Raw genomic sequence first — 23,103 nt, forward strand, 5'->3', positions numbered from 1 at the left:
CAGGCCAGCCGGGAGACATAGTCTTCCCAACGTGTCCTGGGTCTTCCCCGTGGCCTCTTACCGGTCGGGACGTACCCTAAACACCTCCCTAGGGAGGCGTTCGGGTGGCATCCTGATCAGATGCCCGAACCACCTCACCTGGCTCCTCTCGATGTAGAGGAGTAGCGGCTTTACTTTGAATTCCTCCCGGATGGCAGAGCTTCTCACCCTATCTCTAAGGGAGAGCCCACCACCCGGCGGAGGAAACTCATTTTGGTCGCTTGTACCCGTGATCTTGTCCTGTCGGTCATAACCCAAAGCTCATGACCATAGGTAAGGATGGGAACGTAGATCGACCAGTAAATTGAGATCTTTGCCTTCCGGCTCAGCTACTTCTTCACCACAACCAGGGGTCGGCAACCCGCGGCTCCGGAGCCGCATGCGGCTCCTTGACCACTCTGATGCGGCTCAGCTACATACATACGTGTCATCACGCTCTGATGTTCGGGAGTCTCCGGGAATAATGAGAGGGTTGGCAAGTATGACGCTATCAAGCGACATTCATTCAAAACTCGCGGGCTGCACCAACATCAAATTTCCACATTAAAGTGCGTGCCTGTGCGTGTGTCGGAGACCCCTGGTTAACATAGCACAAAGCATGTAAGCTTTGTATGCGGTGTTTTTCATTTTAAATTTTAAAAATTTTTTTGTGGCTCCCATTACTTTCTTTATTTGTGAAACTTGCCAAAATGGCTCTTTGAGTGGTAAAGGTTGCCGACCCCTGACCACAACGGATCGATACAGCGTCCGCCTGTCGATCTCACGATCCACTCTTCCCTCACTCGTGAACAAGACTCCGAGGTACTTGAACTCCTCCACTTGGGGCCAGGGTCTCCTCCGCAACCCGGAGAAGGCACTCCACCCTTTTTCCGGGCGAGAACCATGGACCCGGACTTGGAGGTGCTGATTCTCATCCCAGTCGCTTCACACTCGGCTGCGAAACCGATCCAGTGAGAGCTGAAAATCCTGGCCAGATGAAGCCATCAGGACCAAGTCATCTGCAAAAAGCAGAGACCTAATCCTGCAGCCACCAAACAAACAAATATAAAATAATGCGATATATAATATCTTTAAAGTCCAGATATTATGTAGACTACCTAATTACATTTAACATAATATAATACAATGTAATGTAATATAACATAATATATTGTAATTATATTGTACAATATAATAAAATATCATTGATTATAAAAAATGGTGATTGCATTATACTTGTATAGTGCTTTTCTACCTTCAAGGTACTCAAAGTGTTTTGACACTATATTTCACATTCACCCATTCATCATACTTGCCAACCCTCCCAAATTTTCCGGAGACTCCCGAAATTCAGAGCCTTTCCCGAAAACCTCCCGGGACAAATATTCTGCCGAAAATCTCCCGATTTTCAGCCGGAGCTGGGGGGGGCGTGGCCTCCAGCTCCATGCGGACCTGAGTGAGGACAGCCTTTTTTCACGTCTGCTTTCCCACGATATAAACAGCGTGCCTGCCCAATCACGTTATTCCATACGAGGTGTCCGGCATACCGCAGATGAGCATGGTGCAGATGGAGAAGATCTTCTCGGCGTCCATGTTGGCGCACACATTGCCAAAGCCGACGCTGGTCAGGCTGCTGAGGGTGAAGTAGAGGGCGGCGATGTACGAGCTGCGCACCGACGGGCCGCCGACCGTGTTGTTGACGTATAGGGCATCTCCTGGCGTTTGCCCAGCTCATGGAGCCATCCTTGGGGAAGAGACGGGAGGACAACAGGGTGACAAGAACTAAATCATCCAGACTAGAGATGAATTGTATTATTATGTTTATCTTACCAAAAAATTAATATATTTATTAATTTAAAAAAATAAAAAAAATAAAAAAAATGTTTTACTATATTTGCAAAAATCATCAAATTAATTGTATTTTTATTTGTATTTTTTCTGACTCCTTATTACATCCAGCCATAGAATTATACATTAAAATAAACATATTTGAAATAATTAATTTTAAATTATCATAATAATTCATTTAAAATGACCATATTTAATTATTAAAATAAGTGCTTGTTTATCAACAACTTTAGCATTTTATTCATTACATTTTGAAGCTCTCAGAAGCCATGTTATGTTATGTTCCTTAAGATTTATTTATGCAAGTTTGAAGTATCAATTATCTAAATACAGTTTTGTTTGCACATTTTCAGGATGTAGATATATATATATATATATATATATATATATATAATATATATTATATATATATATTATATATAATATTATATATATATATATATATATATATATATATATATATATATATATAATATATATATATACTATATATCTCCTCCCCTCTTAACCACTCCCCCCCCCCTCTCCGCTCCCAACCACGCCCCCGCCCACCCCCCGAAATCGGAGGTCTCAAGGTTGGCAAGTATTCTATTCATACACACATTCACACACTGTCGGCGGGAGCTGCCATGCAAGGCTCTAACCCCAACCCATCAGGAGCAAGGGTGAAGTTTCTTGCCCAAGGACACAACAGAGGTGACTAGGATGGCGGAAGCTGGGATGGAATATACAGTATATAGTATAAAAGTCTAAAGTCAAGATATGTAGACTATATAATATAATGTAAATTAATATAATGTATTAGATTATACTGTGTAATATAATATATTATATATAAAGTCTGGATATTTTGTAGATTACCAAACTACTGTTTAAATTGTTGTATTTATTTGTATTTAGTTTTTCCTATTACTGCCGTGTTGCATTACCAAGATATTTTTCAATAAAAGTGTCCTTCACTACACATTTTTCCCTATTATAATGATTTCTTCTTCACTGATTGGCTGGAAGAAATCAGGTGCTTGTCTCACAGGGAGGCATATTGGCTCCATTTTATACATGACCAAGAACTGTTTAGTTCCTTGCCAAAGCACCGACATCTTACTCTGTTTTGGCAAATAATCGATGCACTTTTTTTTCTCTGGGACCAGGAATTGCTCAGTAAATAATGAGTTTTAAAAAGAAAGAGTTAAGTCATAATCCAATTTAACCTCTTGGATATTCATTCCACATGTTGATGTCAAAAGTCCGAATTTAAACAGATTCAAAATGTTCACATTGTGTTAAGGTGGAGCTTTAAGTCCATGGCTTTCCTCCACATGCAAGTGTGAGGAAGTTTGTCCTGACTTGCACATCGATAGTTGCCTCGCTGCAGTAATCAGATTAGCCGGAGGAGGCTGTGCTAAACTCATCATGCTGCCTGCAAGCCTCTTAGTGACATGACTAACGGTGCTGTCGGAGATCACGGCAAAGTGAGGTTGGTGCCGCTCAGCTAAGAAGCGCCGTGTGCCAAAGTGCGGGCATCAGGAGTAGCCTTCGACACTTTTGAACTCAACTTCACCTGTACGAACTCCATGTGTCCTTTATAGTCCAAGGCAACCAAGGTGGCGTACGACAGATGGCATATTGGTGTTTGGTTGCATGACTTTTAAAGAACATCCTTCCAGGAATTCTTTACTTTTTAAGAGGTAAATTCTTGTCACCAGGAATTAATCAAAGGGCCCGTGGGCGGGGCCATGGAGAGGCTTGGACATTTGTCTCTTTAGTAGGGTCAAGTAGGGTCAAATAAATGTCTTGCCCCCTCAAATCATAATGTTTGAAGTTGAGAAAGTACATTTTAATATACAAAAGGTATTTATGACAAGTTGACAAAATTATTCGCAATAGCGGAGAAATTCACTGAAAAAGGGACACGCTACAACACTTGTATGATGTCATCTTCCCTCTTGTCTGTCCATCACCTGTGTCAGAGGCTACACTAGTCCATGCGCACACAGACACACACACCCCTCCCCTCAGCCCTCAGTAAACCTGCGTCCACAAATAAAAACGAGACTAAAAGTGGTCAGAAACCAAATCCAATCATATTTAATTTCGTCTTGTAAATGGGTGGGACACGTTTTTGAATAACTCCAATCACGGTTCTTTACGGACAAGCTTCACAGTGTCTTGGCTGGATGAGCGCGTATCGGACGCCTCGGTCTCCTTGGACGTATCCTCGCTCATCCATGCGGACTGGACACTGGCCGAGAGTTGGTGGTCGGCCGAGGGTAGAGTCTTTGTTGCTTTGTTGGGTCTGCTCCTGTCTCTGGCCATGATCCCCCCACCCCAGCAGACGATGGCGTGGAACACCGCAGGGGCCACCACAGTGTACAGTATATGTTTTTTTTGTGTTGTTTTTTTTTGTTTTACTTTTGTGGCTGTGTGTAGAAGTGGCTGGTTGCATCAGCTCTGCTCTTTTAATGTTTTTAATGTCCTTTGGGTTCTTTGATGTTTCCCTCTTACACACGTGCTCATGTGTGCTATGGCTATGAGTTTTTTTCCCCCTTGGCCTCAGTCTGGACCCCCTCTCCAGGGCCCAGGCTTAGACTGAATTTTTTTTTTCTCACATCCCCCCTCTCCCCAGCGTTTACTTGTTTCTCACCTTTTTTGTAAGGGGTGCCGGAAGTTGGCAGACCCGTCAGCGATCTTGTTCTGTCATCCCTGTAATGTTTGTCTGCTCTTGAATGGTATTGTGCTGAAAATCTTAATTTCCTCTAGGGGATTATTCAAGTATTTCTGATTGTAATTCTGATTCTGATTTAATAGCGTACAATATGAGAGAGGGTGGGGGTTAGCGAAGAATAATTTTCCTTCTGAGAGGAGGAAGTTGAAATTCTTACCCACAAAAGTGTGGATTTTAACATGTTTTATCAATATGATAATATGTGAACACCTGGGATGAAGTGAAGAAGACACATTTTATTTTTGATGTTTTATGATGCCATCAGCAGGCGAGCTATTAATCGGGACATGGACACAACTGTAAGTTAAATCTGTGTATTTGCTGCTTCGTCGAAAAGAGCTGTCAGTTGCTATTACCGTTTAAACGGTGATGAAAACAAATATGTAGGCTACCATTGTTGGCGTCAATGTGGACTTCCTCACGCTGTAAGTGTCTACATGCTTCATGGTCAGAGAACACAATGAAATAAATATAATTTAAAAGAACAGGGGAACTGTAAAACACAACTTGCAAAAAAACATTACGATGTCAAGAGTGTAGGCAGTGTTTTTAGGTTTATTTGTCTATGAGAATGAGTGTAGAATGCAGAAAGTTTGAGGCATGATGCAACCGACCTGATGATAAACTAGTTTAAGAAGAATGTTTTTGTATTATTCATTAAACTGCTTTACCTTTTAATTTTGTAAATATTGACTATAGTGTGTGAAGTCCTAAAGGTTAAATTAAGTTTAAGAATTAGGCCATCATGTTAAGATAAATGTTGTGATACTTTATTTTATTTATTTTACTTTCATTTTTCAGTTTCCCTCCTGAGAGATTGCCACCTTATTGTGGTTAGGAGGTACCAGCAGGAGTTTAGTCGTCAGGTGTGAATGTAGAGGCCTGACAAAATGCATTTCTCTTCTCTGGGTTGGAGTTGGACAGATAGTGTCTGGTTTACAGTTTTTTCCATTTGCTTACACACAATTTTACTGACTGTGTGTCTTTTTTCGAAAGATATACACACTTTTCCAAACACCACATTCAATTGTCTTAATTCCTAGATTATTTGCAAAATGACACACTTCGGTCAAAAGACATGCCCATTCATCAAAATATAGCAAGCATTTGTAAAATTGCAGTTTTATTTTCATCTCATTCACACAGACTTCAAATGATAAGACACTATTGGAGTGAGTTACCCAGAACAGTGATAAATACAAAACACATTTGTAAAAAAAACTATTTTACTATTAGAAATCACATGTTTGGGGCATTTTGCACTACCTTTTGAGTATATGTGATAAATGATTACTGTAACTTGACAAAACATATTGGCAAATCCAAAGCAATCGTCATTGTTTACTTTGAAGTGGGCCTGTACGTAAGGACCTAAATCTTTTCAAGAACTGCTCAACAATGATGCTGCAAACTGAAAATATGTATTTTTACCAAAGTCAGGTAAACATATCACAGTAGTCAACAATGATATGCAGTACAAATTCAAATATGAGACGAATAAAAAGGTTTGAAAAAATATCTGGAGATAAATAAAAATGACAGCATAGAGTATAGGCTACATGTGCAGACTTAGGCAACAGCAACTCTATGAAAGAACATAGTCAAAAGCCTCAGTTACTGTTTCTAATCATCACCTGCCCGTCTAGCTGGATCAGGCCATAGTGTCTCATCCACATCACATGTGCAAGATGGGAAGGTGTGTGTAAAGCATTGTGTGTAATATTTCACAAAAACTGTGAAGCAGAGTCTATGCCTAATAATAGGCTAATCTGCACAGTGGTTTTGCTTACTGTGTGTAGACTTTGTTAACTGTGTGAACATTTAACATTTAGTGTGTAAGCAATTGGAAAAAACTGTATTAAAGGTTTGCATTTACTCAAACATGTGCAAACTTGATAAGCTGATAGCACACACAAAACTAATCTACTAAACATATGCAAAGTGGACTGCATCTCTTAAGTGAACAGAATAAGGGGTGCAATACATTTTGCATCTCTGTCTCCATTAATATGCAAAATATACACTGATCATCAAAATACTGGGAGAAGAAAATGGCAATATAACTATTTAGCATGCACAATGTGATTTATCAAAACTCATCACCAATTTGCAATCCCTATATTATGTTTTATTTAGTAACTGTGTAAACTGAGAGTTCCACACGGCTGCAGGATCAGCGCTCGTGCTGCACACACACCCCATGGACAGATGACAATCCTCCGTCATACGTGTACCTTTCAACATATTTGGATGGTCAGGAAAAATATATACATATTAGACATATCGTCTATTTAGCAACATAATTGTATAGCTGCTAGAGGACTTAAGGGATGATTAAAACTAATTCAATTGATGTGTTTTGGTTTCCTTTAGTATTTTTGAAAAAAAATTTCACATAAAAATTACTCATATGAAAAAAAACCTACTTGAAGTATGCATTGTTGAGTATTGAGCGGAGAAAGTGCAGCCTCTCTCCCATGCACCTTCAGCAATAAAAGGGGAAAAAAAGGATGTCAGTGTAGATGCACTGCACAACTGCTTCTAAAATGCCCATAAAAAGTGGTAGATGTCTCCTGCATATTTGAATGAATGTGCAGTGTCTCCGTGGTGATGCCCCATACACTCAAAATCCTCATTTAAATAAGGCGGTCTACACCACTTTACAAATCACACGCAATACGCCCACTAATAGCACACACTATTTATAGATAAATCACGCTGTTTAGCGCGTGGTATTTGGATCTCAGTAAATCAGGCCCATACTGTAGCCAACAACCAAACTCTATGAAGAGGGCAATGCTACTTCTGTATTAGCACAGACAACTCGTGCTGGAGCGTGATAGAGCAGCGCGTGCACATGATGCCCCCTTCACATTTCTGACTGTCCCCTCATACATGCCTCCTCCTTAGTGACCTTACTTGATTGCTCAAGTGAAATAACAAGACAGTAACATCATGTATGTCTTTCAGGTGCACAAGAACTGCACTAGAAGTTCAGGAAGCCAGGCTGTGTATCAACAACGCAGATAAACAGTACATCTTATCAACATGTTTAACACAGCGTGCAAAACTGTGTCAAGATTCTCATTCAACCTTAACCGACACAGTCCAAGGTCTCTGTTACTATCACAGAAATGCATACCCAAGCTTCTTTCTGTAGTTCAAGTAAATCTCTAAACTATATCTGTGGCTCCCTCCAGTGGCTGGTAGTACGCTTTCAGTGCTTTTTAGGATGGGATGGAATAGATAGACCAGGGGTGTCAAACTCTTTGTAGCTCAGCTTACGTGGCCCGGACGGGTAAAATCATGGCATAATAACTTAAAAATACAACTATGGCAACTTCAGATTGTTTTTTGTTTTACTTTGGCCCAAAATAGAACAATCACATTCCGAAATTGTACATATCACAAATAATCCTCTTGATTAAAAAAAAAACCTTCAAGTTAGTTGAAAATTCTCAGGAAAAAATTGGTGCAGATTCAAAAACACCATGAAAAACACAATAAACTTAGACTTAATCTCAGTGCATCTACAAAGCAGTTAAACTTTTAAGTCACAGCCCATCTACGATTGAACAAAAAACTAAATAAAGCGTAAAGAAAAAGTCTTCTATGCATTAACTACCTTATTTGTCATTTTCACTGTTCATTTTTTTTTATTTGCACAGAAGAAAATAATTTTCACAGAACTATTTCAATGTGCAGTGTCTCATGCAGCATTTTTGCTGTATAACATATTTTCATTTTCTCCTCCCAGTATTGTTGGCGTTTTGTTGATCAGCATATATTTTGCCCCTTAATGAAGACAGATGTAAGGTGCCCCTTGTTCTGCTCACTTAACAGACACAATCCACTTTGTACACGTTTAGTAGATCAGCTTCGCGTGTGCTATCAGGTTTGCACATTTTTAGTATACGCAAACCTTGAGTAGATCAGGCCCTAAATGTACAGCGGAAAGTAGGGGTGTAGGAAGCAGTGTCGACAACGCTGTGCGTACTTCCTGAATGTTTCAAATCACACAGTGCTTGTCCATTGCCTTCTTTGGACTCACAACGAGCTAGCAAAACTAGTAAAAATGCTAAAAAAAAAAAGAAGGGTTGAAAACACTTAAAAAACACACAAAGTAGCACAGTAGATAACAGCAACGCTGCTCTCCTGACTGAATGAGCACGGAGGTCGATGAGCATGCTCACGATGGATGTGCTGCCGGGAACAAAATGGCTGCACCAAAGCATATTTTTATTCGTTATGTGATTCCTAAATTGAAAAGTTTGTATAATGAGAGGTTCGTAAATTGAAAAGCGCATACATAGAGGGGTTCTTAAATGAAGGTTCCACTATAGTTTTATTTTGCATAAAGTCTAGTCAAGGAGTGCTACGTTTCATTGAAAGACACATGAACTGTAGGGTATGCAGAAATGGCACCGCTGAGCTCTGTCTCTCTTATGTCCTTTGTGTTTGTGGGGAGGCGTGGCTGGCAGACCGACAGCGAGGCAGGGCACGCCGGGGCCGACTCCAAGATGGCGGCGAGGAGGCGTGGCCGGCGGGCCAGCGGCGAGGCGGGGCGCGCCGGGATCGACGCCGAGATGGATGTCAGGTGTGTGGATCGCCCACCTGGGCACAATTATATAATCTCCTCCGAGTATGTAAAAGGGCGGCAGCCAAGAACGACGGGGCAGAAGGAGGTGGAGAACCAGCAGTGGATGCAGCGCGGAAGAGACAGAGAGCGAGAGGCAGACGAAGGCGATGACGCGGCAGACTGAAAAGCGTACAGAAGAGGGAGCAGCGAAGAGAAGCTGAAAAGCGACCCAACGTGGACTGAAGGTTTATTGAAAGAACAAAACAAAGTCAAATTCGCTCAACGTAATGTCTATCCTTGGTGGTCCATGGAACCCAGACGACAGCGAGAGTCTGTCACCGTGTTCTTTTATGTTTTTTCATTCGTTTTTGCCTTTTTTGTGGACCTTTTTAAAAGCTTGCGCTGCGACCACGTGGTTTTGAGGTGCACCTGAAAGGGTGGAAAGCTGATCACAGCACAGTAGCTCCTAAGATTGTCCTCATTTGACAATTGAGCTCCTGTGTGTCAAACAATTTTCTTTGTGGTGTCAATAAAGTTTTTCTTAAAAACTAATTGCATAACACTGAAACTGTAGGGCTTTTAAAATAGCAATTATGTCTAAGTCCAAACCAATTATGGGACATTGTAAGTCACCGTTTTAAGTTCTTCATTAAAAATGTCTAGCGCATAGCAAATGTGACCAGGAAAGAAGTTACAGTAATGCCTAAATGAGCAAAATACTGTAAATATTATGTTATTATTAATGTGCATGTTACTACATTACATAAATACTTACAGCATGCATATAAAATATAATTTTTGAGCGCATTATTAGGATTGTTAGCTGCCTCTTACTAGCAGGATTACTATTTAGAATGCACAGAAAAGGAAAAGACGTGTGTTTTTGTCTCACATATGGATCGTGGATGATGGGATACGTTGTAAAAAAAAAAAGTGCAGTTCCTCTTTTTAAATGCAACACAATTTTAATTCTAATGCAGCTGAGATAGGCTCCAGCACTCCCCGCGACCCCAAAAAGGGACAAGCGGTAGAAAATGGATGGATGGATGGTTTGCTTTTAGCGGTTACAACATTAATAGGCACGTGGAGCTCACAGTATAAGATAAGATTGTGTCATGTTCTGCAGAAGAAGAATAGTTGGCCTATCACAAACATTATCACGCAAACATTCAATCAGGAGCATTTTCTGGTTATCCGGGAACAAACGTCGATTGCCATTAATGAGGACTGCCTCTGCTGATACCAAAACATGGCGGATTGTAAAATTGTGCCGTCACGTGTCCGAGAGAGAGAGAAAACTTGTTTGCCATAGACTATTCAGATTCACAAGGTTTTTATTACTGCTATCACTCATGTAAAAAAAAAAATGTCTTACAGACCTTGCATCATCGCCAAACACTTGACCGTGATCTATGTTGCAGTACCCCCTAACCCATCCAAGTTAAGGATATATAGTTGTGTCTTGTTATGTCTCACCTATTGCACAAAAGGAAACGCTACAGTACATGTTACATTTTCTCATCACAACATTGCTGCTTTATCAATGAAAGCCAAAGCAGTGTCACAACTTTGCTTTGTTAGAATGTGATTAGATTGTCACTGCTTGCTTTAGTGGGAGGGGATGCTCCATTGCCCCACTTGATGATGTCACTGTGATGTAAGCGTGCTTATCTCTTACATGGGTTCTTTTGGATGATGATTACGCTCGGCTAAATTGTAAGTTAGTAAAGCATCCTTGAGCACAAACATGTGGTCGGATGTGTTTTGAAAAATAGAAACATTGTTTTAAAGAATGACTTCCCGTCCATATGTGTGTGTATGATTGCATAATGCATAATGTCTTGCATAATTTCAACGCTCAATAAAAAATGTATATGTAAGAAAAGTGGTGTCATATTAAAAAATAGCGAGTGGAAAAGGTAGATAAATTGCAGTCATGAAACTTAATGAATTGACATGCATTAATTTGGAATCTGAATATAATTACATTAATTACTTATTCATAAAAAAAATATATAACTGACAATACAGTACATATAATTAAATAGAAATGTAATATTTATGAAATGTTTAACATTTTACTTAAACTTGTGTGAATGTGAGTGTGAATGTTGTCTGTCTATCTGTGTTGGCCCTGCGATGAGGTGGCCACTTGTCCAGGGTGTACCCCGCCTTCCGCCCGATTGTAGCTGAGATAGGCTCCAGCACCCCCGCGACCCCGAAGGGAATAAGCGGTAGAAAATGGATGCATGGATGGATGATTAATAAATAAATTGTATTTTAGTGACTCAGACTCATGCTCATTTTCTTAATGACTGTATACTTTTTTATTAGATATTAATTGCAGAAAAATGTCGAAATACATTATCAATTATCAATGAAAACATAATTAATAAGTTCATATACAATATGAATTAAACATATCAATTACACATTTAGCATTTTGCTTAAACGTGACTCATATATAATATAATAATATTTTAGTGACTGAGACTTATGCTCACCTTCTTTATTACTGTATATATTTTTTTAATTAATTAATTATTAATTATTTGCCTAAATACCCTTTATTACTACTGTACCTTGCAGCATTAAAAACTATTCCATATCAAATGCACATGATTAATAGTAGAAATTGTTTTTTTTTTCTCTTTTCACAAATGTTATGGCATCATTTAATGAAATGTGTTTTAGTATTCTACTACCATATATATATATATATTTAAAAAAAAAATTAAGTACAGTATGTGGTAGTTTCCTATGTCTTGTGTCTGTGATACACTGTAAGAGGTGGAGCAAATTAGGGAGGAGCAGAGGTCATCTTGGCACATAAATACTTGTTGCTGTCTCACATATAGAACCATAGTTTGTTCACAGTCCAAAATGTCTTCTGCTGACATGCTGCTGGTCATTGGTGGATTCACGCTAATTTTCTTCTTGCTTAAAACGGGATGGAAATGCTGGCGTGGCTTCAGAGAGTTCATTTGGTCAGAGTTTTGGCGAGTGGATCTTAGGACTTACGGGCAATGGGCAGGTAATGTTTAACATTTTGCGTGTTTATTTGCACAAATCTAAGCATGGCGCTAAGGTTCTTGTAGTTTATTATTGTCCAAATGGGATATGTTACAGTGTGTGCTACTTATATACTTGTTCAAACCCTGATTGATGATGTTGCCTGAAAACCAAACTGGAGCTACAAAAATTGTCAGCTTCAATGTTAAAATCAAATTTATAACAGAAATGTGGCATTTTTCCACCAATAAGCACACATCTGATGATGAAAGTCATGTCATTTTGTCTTTTAGTACTTACTTTATTTCATGTTTTTGTTGCAAGTTGCAGACATTTGACTGCTTAGATCAGGGGTTTCCAAAGTGTAGTCCAGGGGCCATTTGCGACCCGCGGTACATTGTTGGCATAAAACGAAACAAAATAAAACAGCAAAGATGGAAACATAGAGAAAAACAACCAGGGAGGTGAAGCTCTGAGAGAAACAAGGTATAATGGGATGGGTACCTGTCTAATTTGGGACAGTCAGTCAGTGTGCAGTCTGAAGAGTGCAATTCCGAATTTTTCATATCCGACCCTGGCCTCTTTTGTATGTGGATATAAATCGGATGAATACGTGGTGCATCCTCAATGTGAACGCTCCCGCGTTCAAAAAGTGAAAAGTGTCATAATTATTTGCCAAAATAGACGGTTACAAAATGAATAGTTGACAACGGAGCAGAAAACAGGTGAGAATAAAAGGTTTTAGGAAATCACATGAAAGTGTCACCACTCCTGTCACCGACGGCTTGCCCACAGACACGCTCTTCGAGCAAACATCGAAGCAAATGATCACGTAAAACAGGCATACGTGTCTTCTTTCTTCTTAATCTTCTACGTGCAATAATTTGGTTCAGAAAATGCTTCCGTTGATTGCACAAAATCCTTGAAATTGCCAGGAATGCGGCAGTACTGAAACCGACAAGAGATGAAGACATTTTTACTTCCAAAAACGCCGCAGTGCTTGCGACGTCATGCACGGTGGCTTCCCATTTGGCCGCAGGTGCACAGTACCTAGGCTCAAAACTAAAAAGCACAGGTGTAGTTTTGTCCCTGCAGCCATCATAAAGTATATCTCAAGAGAACTAGGTGATCCTCTGACAGGGGTTTGTGGCGGTGTTGATGCTGATGTTGATACTGATGTTGATGATGGTGATGACGATATCATGAAGAGTGCCACATATGCACTTTATGCCATGCACTTTGAAGGTAACTAAATGCACTTCATGAGGCAGCATAGAATGATGATGGGGATAATGACAATTTGTATAGCTAGTTTATTGTTTTTTTATTCATCTTTTGTACTGTTTTGCATGAATGTCTCTCACTGCAAGCCAAATTTACCTGCGGGTAGAAAAAAAAATAATGTAAAAAATCTACTGGTAATCTAATCTAATCTAATCTAATCATGTCCGCCTGCGGGTCAGATTGCATTCACATTAGAAATTTAAAAAAAAATGTATAATGTGAACAGCCACTAAAAAGATCGGATTTGACAAAAAAGTCAAAATTGAACATCAGACCCTGCAGTGTGGACCATGGCATTATTCTTGCTTTGTTGGCATGGAAAATTGTAACATTACCAAAGAGGCACTCCGACTGAGGCTACTCTGAGCGCTTTACTGCTTGTTTCCTTGCCAAGTGCTTTAGCCCGTGCAGAGGCTGCAACCAGACGATTTGATTTGACATTAACTGGTACCCAGTAAGGGCAACAGCGTGGAACAGGGGTTAGTGCATGTGCCTCACAATATGAAGGTCCTGGGTTCGATCCCCGGGACTGGGGTCTTTCTGTGTGGAGTTTGCATGTTCTCCCTGTGACTGCGTGGGTTCCCTCCGGGTACTCCGGCTTCCTCCCACCTCCAAAGACTTGCACCTGGGGATAGGTTGCTAGGCAACACTAAATTGGCCGTAGTGTGTGAATGTGAGTGTGAATGTTGTCTATCTGTGTTGGCCCTGCGATGAGTCTAATGTCTTTTGTTCATTTGTTGTTGTACGCGTTCCCAGCTGGATATCAGGTCCTACCTGTGACTCCTTAATTAGCGCAGTGGCAGCGACACCCGGAGAACATTTGTTAGAAATGTAATGCAATGGTTTGCCAGCAATTTTCTGTGAGTTTAAAATGAATATTTTCACAGTCCTGTGGGCGCAATCCTTCATAACCTGGGTTAGATTGCGAGCGTGCCTGTTTCTGTTTGTCAATAATAACGCTTGCAGAAATATTTATTATGCTACATGACTTTCTACAGCCTGTATAATGTCTTTAAAGTAAGTGGGATATATTTATTCTTGCCCATGGGACAATCAACTCCAGAGAAATGTTATAAGGCGAGTACCAGCACAGTACCATGGCTCATTGAGATGTGGCGGAGGTGTGGTCCTAATGTACATTTTTGCTTATTTTTTCTTGTTGTCTTCTTAAACAAGCAACCTGTATTAAAATTTGGTAGAGTACAATATTTTTTAGTAAAAGCCCTGGTTTAGATGAATGAAACCGTATGTTTTCCCTCAGTAAAAACAGTTATGCGTCATCTTTGTGCTTCCTCCTACAGTTGTCACAGGAGCCACATCTGGAATAGGTAAAGCTTATGCCTTAGAGGTGAGTCTCCTAAATAGTACACAAAGTTGTTGGAAAAGTCCAGCACTACGTTTCATCATTTAATGGTCTTGTTTCATGTGCTCTTGTCTTCAGTTGGCACAAAGAGGCCTGAATGTCGTTTTAGTGAGCAGATGTGACGAGAAGCTTCGACAGGTGGCCAAAGAGATTGGTGAGAAGGCGTCACAAGGGCCAAAAAATCCTGCCAATAATTTTGAAAATACATATTAGTATTGTATTGGCTCTGAAAATAAAATTTGGTAGACAAAACATATGGCAGGATTCTGGCCCCCATTACTGTATATCACCATTGTAATCATTAACCTAATAACATTTTAAATCTTTCTGTCAGAGGGTCAGTATGGACAAAAAACTTGCACCATTCGAGTGGACTTCACACACAAACACAACATTTATCCTTTCATTGCCAAACAACTACAAGACATGGACATCGGAATACTAGGTAAGGAAAGAGCAGCTATTATGAATCATAACAAATGTAGTTCTGTGCGATAACATAAGCATCACCTGTAACATTCTAAAGATGGACGTGATTGAATAATGTTCATATCAGTCTTCTGTACACGAGCATGGTGAAGTTATGTGCTCGTGGCCTAGCATGTAATGTTACGTTATATGTTATGTTACTGTTTTTGTTATGTTATATGTTGTTACTGTATATGTTATCTGTTATATGTAATGTTATGTTACTGTATATGTTATGTTACTGTATGCTATGTTACTGTATATGTTATGTTACTGTATGTTATATTATATGTTATGTTATGTTACTGTATATGTTATGTTACTGTATGTTATATTATATGTTATGTTATGTTACTGTATATGTTATGTTACTGTATGTTATGTTATATGTTATGTTACGGTATATGTTATGTTATATGTTGTTATGTTACTGTATATGTTATGAGGGGGGGTTACCCACATATGCGGTCCTCTCCAAGGTTTCTCATAGTCATTCACATTGACATCCCACTGGGGTGAGTTTTCCTTGCCCGTATATGGACTCTGTACCGAGGATGTCGTTGTGGCTTGTACAGCCCTTTGAGACACTTGTGATTTAGGGCTATATAAATAAACATTGATTGATTGATTGATTGATTGATGTTATGCTGCATGCTATGTTCAATGTCCTGTTATGACGTTGCTTATGATGTATGTTATGTGTCAAGTTATATGGTATGTTATACTGTATGTTGTGTTATATGATATGGGTTAGGACTTTATATGTTATAAGTTATGCATCTGTTTTGTCATCTTTTCTTGTTATGTTATGTTGTACGTTACGTTACACGTTACATTATGTTGTAGGTTGTTTTATGTTAAGCTTAGTGTTACGTTACTTTGTGTTTTGTTTTATTGAGGCATTTTTTCCCTCTTTATATTCTTTTTTTAAATTTATTGTTTATTAAATATTTAATAATCATTATACTACATTGTTTTTATTAAATTTAAATACTAAATTTAATTTAAGAAAATGAAATAATATAGTTGTGTCATTCGCCACATGATTATGTATATTATTTTAGAACAAAAGTACACAAATATATATCGAGCATGTTTAAATTCCGATCATGTGTTATCCAACTTATAGTATATTTGATTACTTATTAAATGGGTAAAAGAAATATTGATAACTCCGCTTATGTCTGTGTCACAGTAAACAACGTGGCAATGTCCTACTCTGATGATTTCGCCTCATTCCTCGAAATTCCAAATGCTGAGCAGGTAAATGTTTGTTGAATGACAAATTACTAATCTGTAATCCATGTAACATCTTGGTTCTTTTGTGTGTATGTGTGTGTGTGTGTGTGTGTGTGTGTGTGTGTGTGTGTGTGTGTGTGTGTGTGTGTGTGTGTGTGTGTGTGTGTGTGTGTGTGTGTGTGTGTGTGTGTGTGTGTGTGTGTGTGTGTGTGTGTGTGTGCGCGCGACCAGAAAATCACTGAGGTCATCAACTGTAACACACTTTCTGTGGCTCAGGTAAGAAGTTGTCATGTCATACAGTATTTGATGTTTGACTATTACACCATCTAATTTCATTCTCTCTCCATGCTCAGACCACAAGGTTAGTTCTTCCTGGCATGCTTAAAAAGTACGTTAATGCGCCAGGTGGCCAATAAAAGTGTATATCTACTGTAATAGAATGTTCACACAATTGTCATGGTTGTCTTTTGCAGAAACAAAGGCTTGATCATAAATATTTCCTCCCAAGTGGGGATCCATGCACAGCCTTTGTTGGCCCTTTACTCCGCTACTAAGGTACACTTTCATTTATATACAATAACTTAGATTAATTTAGATTCCAGTTTACCAGTGATTTGTTTTGTGGCTTTTCTTTTTCTTCCTTGCAGGCGTTTGTGATTTATTTCTCCCAGTGTCTGCATGCTGAGTACAAGTCAAAGGGGATTACTGTGCAGGTAAACAGCTGAAAGAAATGTGAAAAGTTATCGACAGAATGAAGAAGTAAAATTTTGTTTTCCAAAACAGAGAAAACGAATATTGACAATCTATACAATTCTGATTACATACCCGAATATTCTTACTATGTTATAAAAAGTTAAATATTGTCAAAAAACCTTAAATAAATTATTCATCATATAATTGATAACAATGACAGAAATATTCAAATGTCTGATAATACATTGAATTATGATGATTAATATAGAAATGTATCAATCGTACAGTCCATGTATAAGTAATTGTAGAAGTATTTATTCAAATTTAACATAAATTAATACATGTCATTTTAAAAATTAAATAAAAACTTAATATCTTACTGGGAAATTTGGCATAACATATCTCACAATTGAGTGCATAAAACAATATGTCATTTGTAATATTATGCCGGGTTAAAACACGACCTGAGCATATTACACTCCTTCTGTCTTTCTTGTAATCGTAAAAATAATCATTTTACTTGAAAAATCTGAATCTTTGGGAATGGAAATCTTAATATTTGGTGACTAAACATTTCTGTTCAATTATCTAACAAGAATAATATCGTTGCATTTTGGTTACACAGTGGAAGTTTTGACACTAGCTCATTAAAGGCCTACTGAAAGCCACTACTACCGACCACGCAGTCTGATAGTTTATATATCAATGATGAAATCTTAACATTGCAACACATGCCAATACGGCCGGGTTAACTTATAAAGTGACATTTTAAAATTCCCGGGAAATATCCGGCTGAAACATCGCGGTATGATGACGTATGCGCGTGACGAAGTCCGAGTAACGGAAGTTATGGTACCCCGTAGAATCCTATACAAAAAGCTCTGTTTTCATTTCATAATTCCACAGTATTCTGGACATCTTTTGCAATTTTTTTAATGAACAATGAAGGCTGCAAAGAAGACAGTTGTAGGTGGGATCAGTGTAATAGCAGCGGACTACAGCAACACAACCAGGAGGACTTTGTTGGAGCGCTAGCCGCGCTAGCCGCGCTAGCCGCCGACTTCACCTTGACTTCCTACGTCTCCGGGCCGCCAAACGCATCGGGTGAAGTCCTTCGTCCTTCTGCCGATCGCTGGAACGCAGGTGAGCACGGGTGTTGATGAGCAAATGAGGGCTGGCTGGCGTAGGTGGAGAGCTAATGTTTTTAGCATAGCTCTGTGCAGTCCGGTTGCTAAGTCAGCTTCAATGGCGTCGTTAGCACAGCATTGTTGACCTTCGCCAGCCTGGAAAGCATTAACCGTGTATTTACATGTCCACGGTTTAATAGTATTGTTGATTTTCTATCTATACTTCCAGTCAGGGGTTTATTTCTTTTGTTTCTATATGCAGTTAAAGCAAGATGCTATCACGTTAGCTCGTAGCTAAAGCATTTCGCCGATGTATTGTCGTGGAGATAAAAGGCACTGAATGTCCATTTCGCGTTCTCGACTCTCATTTTCAAGAGGATATAGTATCCGAGGTGGTTTAAAATACAAATCTGTGATCTACAATAGAAAAAGGAGAGAGTGTGGAATCCAATGAGCCAGCTTGTACCTAAGTTACGGTCAGAGCGAATCATCTACGAATCTTTCATCCTCGCTCAAATTAATGGGGTAATCATCACTTTCTCGGTCCGAATCTCTCTCGCTCCATTGTAAACAACGGGGAATTGTGAGGAATCCTAGCTCCTGTGACGTCACACTACTTCCGGTACAGGCAAGGCTTTTTTTATCAGCGACCAAAAGTTGCGAACTTTATCGTCAATGTTCTCTACTAAATTATTTCCTTTAAAGGCCTACTGAAATGATTTTTTTTTATTTAAACGGGCATAGCAGATCCATTCTATGTGTCATACTTGATCATTTCGCGATATTGCCATATTTTTGCTGAAAGGATTTAGTAGAGAACATTGACGATAAAGTTCGCAACTTTTGCTCGCTGATAAAAAAAAGCCTTGCCTGTACCGGAAGTAGCGTGACGTCACAAGCTGGAGTGCTGCTCACATTTCCCCATTGTTTACACCAGCAGCGAGAGCGATTCGGACCGAAAAAGCGACGATTACACCATTAATTTGAGCCAGGATGAAAGATTCGTGAATGAGGAACGTGAGAGTGAAGGACTAGAGTGCAGTGCAGGACGCATCTTTTTTCGCTCTGACCGTAACTTAGGTACAAGTTGGCTCATTGGATTCCACACTCTCTCCTTTTTCTGTTGTGGATCACGGATTTGTATTTTAAACCACCTCGGATACTATATCCTCTTGAAAATGAGAGTCGAGAACGCGAAATGGACATTCACAGTGACTTTTATCTCCACGACAATACATCGGCGAAGCACTTTAGCTACGGAGCTAACGTGATAGCATCGGGCTTAACTGCAGATAGAAACAAAAGAAATAAACCCCTGACTGGAAGGATAGACAGAAAATCAACAATACCAAAACCAGGGACCTGTAACTACACGGTTAATGCTTTCCAGCCTGGCGAAGCTTAACAATGCTGTTGCTAACGACGCCATTGAAGCTAACTTAGCAACGGGACCTCACAGAGCTATGATAAAAACATTAGCTATCCACCTACGCCAGCTAGCCCTCATCTGCTCATCAACACCCGTGCTCACCTGCGTTCCAGCAATCGACGGAGCGACGAAGGACTTCACCCAATCATCGATGCGGTCGACGGCTAGCGTCGGATAGCGCGTCTGCTATCCAAGTCAAAGTCCTCCTGGTTGTGTTGCTGCAGCCAGCCGCTAATACACCGATCCCACCTACAGCTTTCTTCTTTGCAGTCTCCATTGTTCATTAAACAAAATACAGATGTCCAAAATACTGTGGAATTTTGCAATAAAAACAGAGCTTTTTGTATTGGATACAATGTGTCCGAATACTTCCGTTTCAACGATTGACGTCACACGCATACGTCATCATACATAGACGTTTTCAACCGGAAGTTTCGCAGGAAATTTAAAATTGCACTTTATAAGTTAACCCGGCCGTATTGGCATGTGTTGCAATGTTAAGATTTCGTCATTGATATATAAACTATCAGACTGCGTGGTCGGTAGTAGTGGGTTTCAGTAGGCCTTTAGATTGGTAGGTTGGAGTTCAAATCCCAGTCGAGTCATACCAAAGACTATAAAAATGGGACCCATTACCTCCCTGCTTGGCACTCAGCATCAAGGGTTGGAATTGGGGGTTAAATCACCAAAAATGATTCCCGGGCGCGGCGCCGCTGCTGCCCACTGCTCCCCAAGGGGATGGGTCAAATGCAGAGGACAAATTCACCACACCTAGTGTGTGTGTGACAATCATTAAAAAAAAAAATAAAAAAAAAATAAAAAAATTACTGTATTCCTGCGATTAAACCTCTTTCTCAAAATAAAATCTCATATTATTCTATTTGTGTATTATATTCTCATATTATAACTTTATTGTTAGTTTTGATATTTACTAGGGATGTCCGATAATGGCTTTTTGCCGATATCCGATATTGTCCAACTCTTTAATTACCGATACCGATATCAACCGATACCGATATCAACCGATATATGCAGTCGTGGAATTAACACATTATTATGCCTAATTTGGACAACCATGTATGGTGAAGATAAGGTACTTTTAAAAATGTTTTAAAAAATAAGATAACTAAATTAAAAACATTTTCTTGAATAAAAAAGAAAGTAAAACAATATAAAAACAGTTACATAGAAACTAGTAATTAATGAAAATGAGTAAAATTAACTGTTAAAGGTTAGTACTATTAGTGGACCAGCAGCACGCACAATCATGTGTGCTTACAGACTGTATCCCTTGCAGACTGTATTGATATATATTGATATATAATGTAGGAACCAGAATATTGATAACAGAAAGAAATGGGGGGAGGGAGGTTTTTTCGGTTGGTGCACTAATTGTAGGTGTATCTTGTGTTTTTTATGTTGATTTAATAAAAAACTATAAAAAAAAACAAAACAAAAAAAACGATACAGATAATAAAAAAAACGATACCGATAATTTCCGATATTACATTTTAATGCATTTATCGGCTGATAATATCGGCCTGGACATCCCTAATATTTACAGTAAAATTCATGTGACTGATCTGCAGTTTTTTTTTACTGTCAATTAGGGATGTCCAATAGTATCGGATTGCCTATATTATCGGCCGATAAATGCTTTAAATGTAATATCGGAAATTATTGGTATCGGTTTCAAAATTATCGGTATCGGTTTCAAAAAGTAAAATGTATGACTTTTTAAAACGCCGCTGTGTACACGGACGTAGGGAGAAGTACAGAGCGGCAATAAACCTTAAAGGCACTTCCTTTGCGTGCCGGCCCAGTCACATGAACAAATACCCAGAACCCCTTGCAGCACTAACTCTAACTCCACACCTCTGCTGTTTTGAGGCATATTAAAAAAAATCATGCACTTTGTGACTTCAATAATAAATATGGCAGTGCCATGTTGGCATTTTTTTTTCCATAACTTGAGTTGATTTATTTTGGAAAACCTTGTTACATTGTTTAATGCATCCAGCGGGGAATCACAACAAAATTAGATATAATAATGTGTTAATTCCACGACTGCATATATCGGTATCGCTTGATATCGGAATCGGTAATTAAAGGTTGGACAATATCGGAATATCGAATATCGGCAAAAAAGCCATTATCGGACATTTCTACTGTCAATGTTTTTACAGCTCATTACTGTACATAAAAAAACAAGTACCGGGGTTATTTCTACAGTAAAATTCAGGCAACTGAGCTGCAGTTTTAATTACTATATATTCATTTTCACAATGCACTTCTGTAAATGTAAAAAATAGTACTACTGTTGTTTTTACAGGAAGATAATGGTACAATTGCTGGACTTTTTTTAACAATGTATTTAGAAGCCTTCTATTACTTAATAAGGAATATCATCCCTGTATGTTTCCAGTGTGTTATGCCCTTCCTGGTGTCCACCAACATGAACAAAATGAAAAGCAGCTGCTGGGTGAAGAGTGCAGCGTCTTACGCCCGAGAGGCCTTGAACACAGTCGGCTACTCCAACTACACCAGTGGTTGTCTTGTACACGCAATGCAGGTCGGCATCAATTCTAGTGGCACACACACACACACACACACACACACACACACACACACACACACACACACACACACACACACACACACACACTGTTACGTGTACAGGGAGAAGAAGACGGCACAGGCAGCAGGGACGTCGTTTAGCTCTATATTTATTATTAAACGATAATAATAAACAAGGGAATGGAGTGTGACTGATCCAAAAGGTGTATGGGTGTGACTATGTGTAGCGAGTATCTGTAGTGTGTTACCGAAAGTGTTGAGCGAGGTGCGGAAGTCCAAGAGGTGGTGCGCCCGGGCCGTGACACACACACACACACACAATCATTCATCGTCATCATAAACCACTCATCAACCATTTCCTGTCATGTTGCAGAGTTTTGCTTTTGGACTTCTTATGCCCGACTGGCTCCGCTTGTCCTCGGCCTTTGTGGCAAAGTTGCACCATGCTGCTCAGAAGAGAAAAGCCCACAGAGGAGCGGGCAAGGATGATTGTACACTGGAAGGAATGGAGGACTAACTAATGGTCACTCGTCTGCAACAAAAAACACATTACTTATTTAAGATGAATGACTTTGAGGATCCTTTTACTGTATTCTAATTACGAGACACAATCCTCCTGAGGCCCAGCAATGCTTTTTCTCAAAGACAAGCCTTTCTAATACAAAACTCAAAAATAATAAAAACCTGTTGTCCCATGAAAAGGACATCCTGGACTTTGTTTTTTGTGTGCAATAAATAGTG

The 23,103-nt window shown here is 39.3% G+C and overlaps 1 protein-coding gene across 1 annotated transcript; it reads left to right on the top strand.

The window, feature by feature from the left end:
* Nucleotides 1–3,305: 3,305 nt before the first annotated feature.
* Nucleotides 3,306–22,879, top strand: hsd20b2 (hydroxysteroid (20-beta) dehydrogenase 2). The gene is made up of 12 exons (XM_062046650.1): nt 3,306–3,343; nt 9,366–9,415; nt 14,768–14,814; nt 14,908–14,983; nt 15,164–15,274; nt 16,493–16,560; nt 16,768–16,812; nt 16,890–16,924; nt 17,010–17,091; nt 17,184–17,249; nt 22,211–22,357; nt 22,736–22,879. The coding sequence occupies exons 1-12, from the start codon at nt 3,306–3,308 to the stop codon at nt 22,877–22,879; spliced, it is 909 nt and encodes a 302-aa protein (XP_061902634.1).
* Nucleotides 22,880–23,103: the final 224 nt, after the last annotated feature.

The sequence above is a fragment of the Entelurus aequoreus genome, linkage group LG05 (genome assembly GCF_033978785.1).
Source record: "Entelurus aequoreus isolate RoL-2023_Sb linkage group LG05, RoL_Eaeq_v1.1, whole genome shotgun sequence".
In the NCBI taxonomy this organism is placed as follows: Eukaryota; Metazoa; Chordata; class Actinopteri; order Syngnathiformes; family Syngnathidae; genus Entelurus; species Entelurus aequoreus.